Source organism: Thamnophis elegans, chromosome 13, assembly GCF_009769535.1.
Source record: "Thamnophis elegans isolate rThaEle1 chromosome 13, rThaEle1.pri, whole genome shotgun sequence".
NCBI classification, from domain to species: Eukaryota; Metazoa; Chordata; class Lepidosauria; order Squamata; family Colubridae; genus Thamnophis; species Thamnophis elegans.
Window position 1 is genome coordinate 2,780,190 of NC_045553.1, and position 12,827 is coordinate 2,793,016.

Consider the following 12,827-nt stretch of genomic DNA (forward strand, 5'->3'; position numbering starts at 1 on the left):
GGATTTGGGGTGTTTTTCAAGCTTGATTTTCCTTTTTCTTTTCACTGTCAAGCTAGGTAATGCTGCCAGGGCACGAAGGAGTAAAGTCTCCTTGCTTTTTACATATATACTAGTAGCTAATAACCCAACGTAGCTGGGGGATGTATTTATCCCAATCCTGTATTAGAGGGACCCCCCCCCTTGAGTACTGCGAAGCCATTACCATGGCAGTTCTGTACAGTAGAAGCCATTTTACGGCACAACAGGCTGTATCTTAACAGAACTTGAATCCAAAATGCACACTATCACTGTCAAAAGTACTGTGACTTGATACTATATATATAATACAGTTCTTTTCATTTCTGCGGCCCATGCATTCCCGAAACACACACACACGGACACCCTCCCAAGGAATGTTAGGATTGTCTTACCCCCATAGGATTTTTTTCCTCCCAAGTTTGGTTGAAATTGCTCGAGGCATTCCAGACTTATGCTGGAACACACACACACACACACACACACACACACACACACACACACACACAGAGCTATATATATATATATATGGTAGATTGTTCCACCTGTTTTTATTGCTATTGTCAGCGTTCCAAGTATCATGTAGAATTAAATCAGAGTCCAAGGCAAAACGATCCTTAAAGTTCCAATTTAATAAATCAGACATTCTTAGCACATCTGTGTTAATCCCAATTCTGGAAATGACATCAGAATCCCATCCAGTTAAAAATTCATGTTCTTGTCCCCACACCCACAATCCATCACTGGTCCAATCTTCTTCTTCCACGCTGACATCCACACCCAGCTGCTTCCGGTCAGGTGTAAAAGTGCGGAGACAAAAGATGACCTTGGTCTTCTAGAAAAGAATGACAACAATACATTCCACAATCCTACTCCTTTCTATTCCCCCCTCCCATCAACTATACTAAAGAAACAGCATAATGAAATAAGAGACAGTGTGGCAGGCCAGAATTCTAAAAGGAATATAATTGCAGGCCTGACAGCTATACTATTTCTTCCTCGATTGTTACTCCTGCTTATGTGGATTCTTGGTTGATAGGCCTGTGATGAGGGAGGGAGGCCCATTCCCTTGTTTCGCCAGCTTTGACAATGGCCTTCTCGGAGAGGGACACGGCCCACGGACAAACAACCTCGCTCCCAGCATACATACTTGAGAGACCGCCTGCTGCCAATTACCTCCCAAAGACCCATTAGATCGCACAGGGTTGGCCTCCTCCGGGTTCCGTCTACCAGCCAATGCCATCTGGCTACTACCCGGGGGAGGGCCTTCTCTGTGGCAGCTCCGGCCCTTTGGAATGAACTCCCCACGGAGATTCGGACCCTCACCCCTCTCCAGGCCTTCCAGAAAGCCGCCAAAACCTGGCTGTGCCGGCAGGACTGGGGTTGATGAGTTCCCCTCCCCTCTCGACTTGTATGGTTGTGTGATTCTTGGTTATTTTAATTACTTGTATTCTGTTCTATGTTCCCCGTTTCCCCTTCTGAGTTGTTCGCCGCCCTGAGTCCCTCCCGGAGAAGGGCGGCATACAAATAATAAAATTCAATTCAATTTTGCTTGCTGTGTACTTGAACGATGTGTAATTATTTTAAGCACATCTCCTTTCCTCTGGATTCCTTTCATTCTCTCTCCTTTGCAACAGGTTTGTGAAGAAATCAAAGTTAAACTGAATTCCCTGAAGGACGTCCCCAACAGAATCGAATGCCCTCTCATTTACCATCTGGATGTGGGGGCCATGTATCCAAACATCATCTTGACCAATAGGCTGCAGGTGAATGTGGTTTTCTTGGTTTTTTTTGGGGGGTGGTGGTGGACTAGCTTTAAATTCTCTTCTTTGGGGTGGGATGCTCATTTCGGTTCACGGCGGGGGCAGCCTGCCAAGGAAAACGGGAGTTCCAGCGATTCAACGTGATCTCGTAGTCCAAGGTCAGAATGGGACTTTAAAATTCCTTTCTTTTTTTTCTTTCTTTTTTTTTTTTTAGCATTGCAAAAGATGGTTTTTTATTTTTCATTTTTATTTTTAAAATGTGTTTTTATTTTTCCATTTCATTTTCGTACAGTCACATATATACTGTGCATAACCGGGGCCATATAGCATTAAACAATAAACACAGCCATTCCTCTTGTCAACAATACCCCCCAAAATAGAAACCCAATGTACCTCTTCAACCCTCCATACACCCTTTCTTTCGCCCCCCTCCAACTTCCCTTCTTCCCTCCATCATTCCCCTCTACCCTACTTCCCCTCCCCCTCTACCACTCCTCTCTCCCAGTATACTCCCTCCCTTCCTTCTCACCCTCCCTCCAGTCCTCTCTCCCACCCTCTCTACCCTTCTTTCTTCTATCCCTCTACTCCTCCCTTCGGTGTATTTCTGCAGTCTATTAATATATTCAGCTTGTCCTATTTTTACAGTGAAATTAAAGAGCAACAGTATACAAGTGCAGTCACGTTACTTTTTCATTTTTATAACATACAATCACATGTATACTATTACATAGCCAATATCGTGTTGTAATTATTAAATATTTACATCAATTCACCTCACCATCAGCTCCCAAAAACAATTATTGGCTCTCCTGCTCTCCATACACCATATTTGTACCTTATCCATCACTTTCTTCTCCCTCTCTCCTCCTCCTTCCCTCCCTCCTTTCTTCCCTCTATCCTTTCCTTCTCTACTTCCCCTTCCTCTCTCCGTCTCCTCTCTCCCCTTTCCACTCCTCCTTATTCTCCTCCTCTTCCTTTCTTCAAAGCAAGAGTTGCGTCTGTTTCGTGATTGATGAGGTGGGCAATCCGTTTCTTGAAGGGCTCTGGGAGAAATACACACTTACAATGGCCTCTTCTTGGTTTTTTTTCCCTTCTCTAAGGCTGCTGTCTCAGAGAAAGGACATAGAAGAAAAACACTATTCCCCTTGTGTAATGAAAAGAAACTCTTAGTTAACCACTCTGAAGTGGAGGAGGACAAGAAGCCATCAAGGAGCTGGAACCAATTGTGCTTCTTGCAAGAGTTCCGTTAAGAGTTGCAAAAGAGTTTCAAAAGAGAGGGCAAAATTGATTTTTGGATGGGATAGGAATAGGAATAGGAATTGGAAAGAATAGAATTAGAAATAGGAACAGAACAGACAAGTGTGATCAGACACACAAGGAATTTAGATATTTTCTCCATCCCCTTTCTGGCCTGAGGTGGCGCAGTGGTTAGGGTGCAGCACTGCAGGCCCCTTCAGCTGACTGCTATCTGCAGTTCAGCGGTTCTAATCTCACCGGCTCAAGGTTGACTCAGCCTTCCATCCTTCCGAGGTGGGTGAAATGAGGACCCCAGACTGTGGGGGCGATATGCTGACTCTGTAAACCGCTTAGAGAGGGCTGAAAGCCCTATGAAGCGGTATATAAGTCTAACTGCTATTGCTATTGGCCCATGGAATGCCTGGATCTTCAACGGAAGGCAGGCTAGTTGCAAATTGTTTTTTTTTCTGCAGTCCTAACTATCCGTTGAATTCCGTACCTTCCTAATGTAAACCATCCTACCACCTTAGTATCTGTAAATTGTGGCATTTTGTGCACTTACAACTAAGCGCAGAGAATAGAAAGAGCAAGGAGTAAGGAACGAGTAAGCGAAAGAGCTTATTCTCTCGGCATTCAAATTCAGCCACGAGAATATCTTTACTTAGGCTTTTCTTTTCAAAGCCGTTTGTGATTTGGGTTTCCCACTAGATGTCAGTGCATTAAAACGTCGCTCGAGAAAGCGCATCTCACGTTCATTCTTCTCTCCTCGTGCCTAGTTCAGTACTGGATTTTTTTCTAGCATGTTCCTTTAACCACAGAGAACCTAATATTAATGAACTAAAAAAAAGACTGCGAAGATAAGATCCAGCTTGCCCAGTGCGCAGACAGCCCAATCTGTTCTCCCTCTTCTTATAGAGACTTAGAATAACTTTATTGCCACTTTGAATGGACACTAAGAGCAACGGCACTTAAACAAGCTTGCACTCAATCCAGACAAGACCGAGTGGCTATTGATGCTGCCTCCCAAGATTAGTCCAGACATTCCACCTCTTAGCCTGGGGGGGTGAAATTATACACCGCTCAGAGAGGGCCTGCAATTTGGGTGTCCTCCTGGATCTACAGCTGACGTTAGAGCACCATCTGTCGGCTGTGACCAGGGGGGCTTTTGCCCAGGTTCGCCTGGTGCACCAGTTGCGGCCCTACCTGGACCGGGAGGCCCTTCGAATAGTCACTCACGCCGTTGTGACCTCAAGACTGGATTACTGTAACACGCTCTACTTGGGGCTGCCCCTGAAGAGTGCTCGAAGACTGCAGTTGGTCCAGAACGCAGCCGCACGAGCGATATGGGGTGTATCTAGATGCACCCATGTTACACCTATCCTCCGCGAGCTGCACTGGCTCCCCATTGGTCTCCGAACGCGCTTCAAGGTGCTAGTCATTACTTTTAAAGCCCTACATGGTTTAGGATCTGGCTACCTGAGAGATCGCCTCCTGCCATTTACCTCCCAGAGACCAACAAGATCGCACAGGTTGGGCCTCCTCCGGGTGCCGTCGACCGGACAATGCCGGCTGGCGGCTCCCCGGGGGAGGGCCTTCTCTGTTGCTGCGCCGGCCCTGTGGAACGAACTACCTGCAGAGATCCGGACCCTTACTACTCTTCCGGCCTTCCGTAAAGCCGTCAAGACCTGGCTGTTCCGGCAGGCCTGGGGCTGTTGATTGATATCCAGCCCCGCTTAGATGTAATGGATGATGTGGAATTTTAATATTGTATTTTAATTGTTTCTTTGTCTTGCTGTGAGCCGCCCAGAGTCCCGATGGGAGTGGGCAGCATACAAATTTTATTAAACTTGGACACTTATATACCTCTTTATAGTCTTTCCAGCCCTCTCAGCAGTTTACAGAGTTAACTGCGTTTCCCCAACAATCTAAGAAGGAAGGAGAAAAGGAATAGCAATAGCTCTTAGACTTATATACCGCTTTACAGTGCTTTTACAGCCCTCTCTAAGCAGTTTACAGAGTCAGCTTATTGCCCCCAATAATCTGGGTCCTCATTTGACCCACCTCGGAAGGACGGAAGGCTGAGTCAACCATGAGCCTGGTGAGATTTGAACTGCCAAATTGCAGGCAGTCGGCAGAAGTAGCCTGCAGTACCGCACTCTAACCACTGCGCCACCGTGGCTCATACCTTAAAATGACATTCCGTCGCATGCAGCTCTCAAAGGATCATCCCCGCCAATGTACGCTGCATAAACAAGGCAAAATAAATGAAAATTATGCGTGTGCCCACATGGCTTTCTCCATGAATGCTTTCTTTCCCCTCAGCCCTCGGCTATCGTGGACGAGGCAACCTGTGCCGCTTGTGACTTCAACAAGCCCGGGGCCAGCTGTCAACGGAGAATGACTTGGCAGTGGAGGGGAGAATTCAGTGAGTCTTTTAACGTCCGTCGGCTCGAGCGTCCTTCTTTTAGTTCGTATTCTCCATGTCTGACTCTTCAGAAGTGTTCTTAGCTCACTTTTCCCCCCTCCCTCCCTCCCTCCCATCGGCAGTGCCAGCGAGCCGGAGTGAGTTCCACCGCATCCAGCAGCAATTGGAATCGGAAAAGTTTCCTGCTCTTTTCCCAGATGGGCCTCCCCGGGCGTTTCACGAGCTGTCTCGAGAAGATCAAGCCAAATACGAAAAGAAGCGATTGGCGGGTGAGAACCAAACTTCCTTGGTCCCAGGAGAGAATTTCTGGAACTTTTTTTCCAAGTTCAAAGTTTATTATTTATTTATTTATTTATTTATTTTTTGAAAATGTGTTTTTATTTTTTCCATTTCATTTTCGTACAGTCACATATATACTGTGCATAACCGGGGCCATATAACATTAAACAATAAACACAGCCATTCCTCTTGTCGACAATACCCCCCAAAATAGAAACCCAATGTACCTCTTCGACCCTCCATACACCCTTTCTTTCGCCCCCCCTCCAACTTTCCGTCTTCCCACCATCATTCCCCTCTACCCTACTTCCCCTCCCCCTCTACCACTCCTATTTATTTATTTATGACATTTGTATGCCGCCCACTCCCTAGGGACGTTGGGCGGCTTACAGACAAAACAGGAGACATATAAAAATTAAAAATAAGAATACAGTTAATTAAAAAATTCACATCATGCATACACTTTAGCGTGGGGCTGGATACTCATCAACAGCCCCAGGCCTGCCGGAATAGCCAGGTCTTGGCTTTACGGAAGGCTGGGAGAGTAGTGAGGATCCGGATCTCTACGGGGAGATCGTTCCAAAGTGGAGCCTAATGCCATATTTTCCCCAAAATAAGGCCTAACCGGAAAATTAAACCCTAGCATGATTTTTAGAATGCTAGTATTATAAGCCCTACTCCCCAAAATAAGCCCCAATTAAGATCTTAGAGCTTGAGGTGGCGCAGTGGTTAGAGTGCAGTACTGCAGGCTGCTTCTGCTGACTGCCGGCTGCCTGCAATTTGGGCAGTTCGAATCTCACTGGCTCAAGGTTGACTCAGCCTTCCGTCCTTCCGAGATGGGCAAAATGAGGACCCAGATTGTTAGGGGCAAAAGGCTGACTCTATAAACTGCTTAGAGAGGGCATTTAGATTTATATACCGCACTATGAAGCGGTATATAAGTCTAGGTGCTACTGCTATTGTCCTTCCTTCCTTCCCCCCACACTCCTTCCCTTTTATCCTTCCTCCCTTTTATCTTTCCTTTCTTTCTTCCTTCTTCCCTTCCTTCCTTCCCAGTGGTAAAAATGCAGTATTGCAGGCTAATTCACTGCTCCATGCCAGGAGTTCGATCCTGACCAGCTCAAGGTCGACTCAGCCTTCCATCCTTCTGAGGTGGATCAAATGAGGACCCAGATTGTTGGGGGCAAAAGGCTGACTCTGTAAACTGCTTAGAGAGGGCTGTAAAAGCACAGTGAAGCGGTATATAAGTCTATTGATATTCCTCCCTCCCTCCTTCCTTCCTTCCTTCCTTCCTTCCTTAGAATGCAGTATTGTAGGCTAATTCTGCCAACTGCCAGCAGTTCGATTCTGACTGGCTCAAAGACTCAGCCTTCCATCCTTCCAAGCTTGGTGAAATGGGGACCCAGATTGTTGGGGCCAAGAGGCTGACTCTGTAAACCGCTTAGAGAGGGCTGTAAAAGCACCGTAAAGCGGTATATAAGTCTATCTTCAGCCAGACAGGTGCATTTAGTACAGCCGTTCTAACAATAACAACAACAAAAATAAGACCTCACCTGAAAATAAATCCTAAAGCGTCTTTTAGAGCAAAAATTAATATAAGACTCAGTCTTATTTTCGGGGAAATACTGTATTCATTCCAGTTCAGTAAGTGAAGAGGAGTCTTGTTATTATTATTATTATTATTAAAGGCCACTGGTCTCACCGATAAGCTGATCTTTTAATGCAAGCGATGCAGCCAATGTGAAGCGAAACACGAAATTGGTGAATGATAATACGGGCCGTCCTCAATCTACGGCCACGATTGAGCCCGAAATTGACGTTGCTAAATAAGAAATTTGTTTAAGCGAGTTCCGCCCCATTTTACGACTTTTCGTTTGTTAAGCGAACCACCCCAATTATTTCAGCGACTAACCCAGTTGTTAAGTGAATCTGGCTTCCCCATTCACACTGCTTGTCAGAAAGTCGCAAAAGGGGATTGTGTGACGCCGGGCACATTGCAGCCGTCATAAATGCGAGTCAGTTGACGACCACCCGAACAAATCAGGTTACCAAGGTCGCAAGTGTGAAACAGCCACTAAACAAGCTGGTGTAAGTCAAGGACTACCTATATGTGTATGGGGAATATCTGGAATGATTTCCTGAGAAAGTCCTATATTTGGAATTAAAATACCTCCATTTCTTTGGCGCAGATTATTGTCGCAAAGCTTACAAGAAGATCCACGTGACAAAAGTGGAGGAACGTGTCACTACTATTTGTCAGAGAGAAAACTCCTTCTACGTAGACACAGTCCGGGCTTTTCGGGATCGCCGCTATGAGTTTAAAGGATTACATAAGGTATGAGGGGGGTTTGTTAGGTAAGCTCCCCATTGGGAGAGCGAGTGCGTTCAGAGAAGCGTTATGAGAGTTGTGTTGGAGAACACACAAACCAGCATACAGAGACACTGCAGTTTAAATAGGCTTTTATTTTCGTGGAAATAGAGGTATCAGAGTCCATCAAACAGTCCACTCATACACGGATAAGACAGTCAGTCATCATCGTCTTTCAGTTAAGGGATAATCCAAATAACATAGTCCAGTATCATATAATCAGTTCAGTATTCAAAGTTTGCTAGCAGTTGCAAAACTTACAATAGCTCACGGCACTTTCTAACAGCCAGCTTCCAAAACACTCCGATCAGATCAGCCCGGCATCTAACGAACAGAGAGCTAACAGTCGTTCTGGCTCCCTCTTGTGGCCGATTGAGGAAAACAGCATCCAATCACATTTTACAGTATGGTTTAAAGAAACAGATACAGCTTTGTTACATGATTTATATACTGCCAACCCAACCGTTAGAATTATATTCCTAACAGGGTTATTTGGGTCAAAACCCAAACCTGTGTGCATTTCAGATAATTGGACTGACTTTTGCCCTCCAAGCTGCAGGGGAACAAGCAATATGAGGTTTAAATTTCTGTGACTGTTCTGACCGAGGCTTCCCAAGAGCCTGAAGGAAACTCCTTGTCCCGACAAAAAACCCCTTTTATTAATTGGCTGTGAATTCTGCTCATTCACCTCCAGCAAAGTCTTTCAAGGGAGGATTTACAGTCACAGACCTTCTCTGGCTTGGAGAGCTGCCAGGCCGATCTCTGCAGAACTTGGCAAGGAGTCTCGGAGTCACGAACCAATGAAGCAAACTAATGGTCTCCTGCAAACTCCACTCCCCTGTCGCTCCTCTTTTATTCCCTTTGGGAGGGGCCATTCACTGCCCACCTCTGGGCTTACTCCCAAGTTGACCCCTGTTCTTTAGCTGCTCCCTTTGTCTGGCAACTCTGCGCATGCGCACACTGGGAACAGGCTCCCGCTGTTCATTGAGTAACCCAGTAACTCCCTCTTCATTCTGCTTTTTCCTTCCTTCCCCTCTTTCCTTCTTTTTCCTTCCTTGCTCTCTTCCCATCTTTTTCTTTGTCTTTCCTCTTTCCCTTTTCTCCTTCCCTATCCCTTCTTGGATGCTCAAATGCAAAGGGGAAAACCTTTTGGCATTTGACAGTAAAAACTTCCTGCCTTCCTACGGAAGTGGAGTCCTTGGCTAAGGAAGATTCCTGCAGTTCAGACTGAGCTATAATGAATTACAAGAACCTAAATTCAGCCCTAAGTAGGCTGTTGCTTTATACCCCGGGAAATCCCTCTCTGAGCCTTCCAAGGTGGATTTATTTTTCCTTCCTGTAAGGACTGTCTGTCTGTCCTGTCTCCCCCATTCCAGGTGTGGAAGAAGAAGCTGGCAGCTGCCACTGAAATGGCCGATGCCTCCGAAGTGAAGCGTTGCAAAAACATGGAGATCTTGTACGACTCCCTGCAGCTGGCACACAAGTGCATCCTCAACTCCTTCTACGGCTACGTCATGCGCAAAGGGTGAGTGTGGAACGGAACGGAAGGGACGTGGCTATCGGTGGCCTCCCAAAGGCGCTTTTTCAGGAGCCCACTGGACTTCCTTTGCTTTCCTTCGAAGGCCTTTCGCTTCTCACCCAAGGAGCTTCTTCAAGCTCTGACTTGGATCGTGGGTGGATGGAAGGATTTATACTCCTTGTGGGCGGCTAGTCATTTGCATCCTTTTGAGAGGGTCATTGAGGCCACTTGGAGGATTTATATTCCTTGCAGACAGCTGGTCATTTGCATCCTTTTGAGAGAGTCATTGAGGCCACTTGCAGGATTTATACTCCTTGCAGACCGCTGGTTATTTGCATCCTTTGAGAGGGTCATTGAGGCCACTTGCAGGATTTATACTCCTTGCAGACCGCTGGTTATTTGCATCCTTTGAGAGGGTCATTGAGGCCACTTGCAGGATTTATACTCCTTGCAAACAGCTGGTCATTTGCATCCTTGGAGAGGGTCATTGAGGCCACTTGGAGGATTTATACTCCTTGCAGACCGCTGGTTATTTGCATCCTTTGAGAGGGTCATTGAGGCCACTTGGAGGATTTATACTCCTTGCAGACAGCTGGTCATTTGCATCCTTTTAGAGGGTCATTGAGGCCACTTGGAGGATTTATATTCCTTGCAGGCAGCTGGTCATTTGCATCCTTTTAAGAGAGTTGTTGAGGCCAATTGGAGAGATTTATCTCTGTCCACAGAGTCACCTGAGTAGTACAAATGGCTGTGGAGCCCTCTTGGAACTTTCTTTTCTTGTAAAGAAAATAAAATAGCTATTCTAATCCTAAAACCCATTGCTAAGCAACTGTCAACTTGTAAAGGGTTTCCATGCCTATTATCAAGTTGACATTGAAGGGAGGGAGAATTCCAGACATATCTTCGATCAGGATCGGATCTCAGATGTCTACAGCAGGCATGTGAGGCTCGAAAGTTCACAGCCTGCTGCAGCACCTCGTTGGTGGATGTGATTTGTGACACAGACTGAGGGGAGGGGAGACACAGGGCTAAAGTTCAGACGCCATTATCCGGAAATCAGATTTGGCTCCGCAGCAGAAGAAAATTGCAAAATGTTGCTCCTAATAAATGGCTTGGGTTTTTTTGAACTTTGTCTCGAGGCTCGTAAATTAATTAGGGCTTCTTCTGGAATCTTCACAGCAACATTTGCTTACTCTGAAATCATTTTGTACAAAACTGGAACCTTTTTCACCTCTCAACGGAAAGACCCGGGTGTTGTCATCGGACAGACTTCCCAAGGAAGCCTTCCACCCATGATGCCACCGCAGAAAAGGCCCTTTTAACACTTTTTTGAGTTTCCAACTTCCCAGGTGGTGATCTGAGCTGCCCGCCTCGCCTCAGGCTCCCAGGCATCTCCGGATCAAATGGATTTATTTGATTAAATTTACGTATGTCTGCTGCTCCTCTCCCCCAAGGCAACTCGAGGCATGGAGCACCGAAACCTTCCCAGGGTGTGGCGAGGCCAGGATTAGAACCTGGGAACCCGTTCCTACCCCGCGTTTTCTCTCTCTCCCTGACGCAGGGCCCGCTGGTATTCTATGGAAATGGCTGGCATCGTCTGCTTCACTGGTGCCAATATCATCACTCAGGCCAGGGAACTGATTGAGCAGATTGGGTGAGTCCTTGAGGGAGCTGCTGGGAATTCGCAGATAAAGAGGAAGATATTCTTTTCCTCCTCCTCCTCCTCCTCCTCCTCCTCCTCCTCCTCCTCCTCCTCCTCCTCCTCTCCACAAACCATACTCCCTTCTGGTACTGATGATGTTGCCTAGTTGGGTCATGAAATGTCTTAAAACAACCAAGCTCAGAGAGCACTAAGGACTCCACATTCTTCCTCCTCTCCACAAACTGTACCCCCTTCCAGTACTGATGGTGTTACCTAGTTGGTTTATGAAAGGTGTGCAGGAAAACCACCAAGCCCCGAGAGCACCAAAGACCCCACAGTCCTCCTCCTCCTTTTTCCTCCTCCTCCCTTCTCCTCTTTCTCCTCCTCCTCCTCCTCTCTGCAATCTCCACTCCCTTCTAGCACTGATGATGTTCCCTAGTTGGGTCATGAAATGTCTGCAAGAAATCAACGTTTAGAGAACGCCAAGGACTGCACAGTCGTCGTCCTCCTCCGTCTCCCTCCCTTTCTCTTATCTCTGCAATCTCCACTCCCTTCTACCACTGATGATGTTCCCTAGTTGGGTCATGAGATGCCTGCAAGAAAACCACCCAGCTCAGAGAACACCAAGGACCCCACAGTCGTCGTCGTCCTCCTCCTCCTCCTCCATCTCCCTCCCTTTCTCTTATCTCTGCAATCTCCACTCCCTTCTAGCACTGATGAGGTTCCCTAGTTGGGTCATGAGATGCCTGCAAGAAAACCACCCAGCTCAGAGAGCACCAAGGCCCCCACAGTCCTCTTCCTCCTCCTCCGCCTCTCCTCCTCCTCCGTCTCCCTCCCTTTCTCTTATCTCTGCAATCTCCACTCCCTTCTAGCACTGATGAGGTTCCCTAGTTGGGTCATGAGACGCCTGCAAGAAAACCACCCAGCTCAGAGAGCACCAAGGACCCCACAATCTTCCTCTTCCCTCTTCCTTCTCCTCCTCCTCCTCCTCCTCCTCCTCCTCCTCCTCCTCCTCCTCCTCTCTGCAAACCCCTCTCTCTTCTAGTACTGATGATGTTACCTAGTTGGGTCATGAAACGCCTGCAAGAAAACCACCCAGCTCAGAGAGCACCAAGGCCCCCACAGTCCCCACTCCTATTATTCAGTTTGTGCTCTGTTCAAATCAGAGACGTCTTTTCAGTTATTCGGGCAGAACATAGAAGAGTTTTCAGAACGTACCTTTGAACCACCATAGCACTGATGGCCTTTGGTCTTGGTATGGTGTTCCGTGACTTGTTTACAATCTCCTGTCTTCCGCCACGCAGGAGACCCTTAGAGCTCGACACCGATGGGATATGGTGCGTGCTTCCAAACAGCTTTCCGGAGAACTTTGTCATCAAGTCAACCCATCCCAAGAAACCCAAGGTGACCATCTCCTATCCAGGGGCGATGCTGAACATCATGGTGAAGGTGAGGAGTTTCACGCCACGTTCTTTTCCCCCAGAAGATCCGGTGGCACCGGATATAGAGTTCACTTCCCACAGTTGAGTCACTAGCATTTATGTATGAAACGCATTAAGAAGGTCTCTTCGGGCCAGCCC

General features: G+C 46.9%; 1 protein-coding gene across 1 annotated transcript in view; it reads left to right on the forward strand.

Moving 5' to 3' along the window:
• POLE (DNA polymerase epsilon, catalytic subunit) overlaps positions 1-12,827 on the forward strand; it is a 75,540-nt gene that overhangs the window by 21,108 nt on the left and 41,605 nt on the right. The window contains 7 exon segments of the mRNA XM_032229346.1: positions 1,653-1,781; positions 5,337-5,439; positions 5,562-5,708; positions 7,908-8,053; positions 9,463-9,611; positions 11,167-11,259; positions 12,552-12,696. Coding sequence (XP_032085237.1) covers positions 1,653-1,781; positions 5,337-5,439; positions 5,562-5,708; positions 7,908-8,053; positions 9,463-9,611; positions 11,167-11,259; positions 12,552-12,696 — 912 coding nt within the window.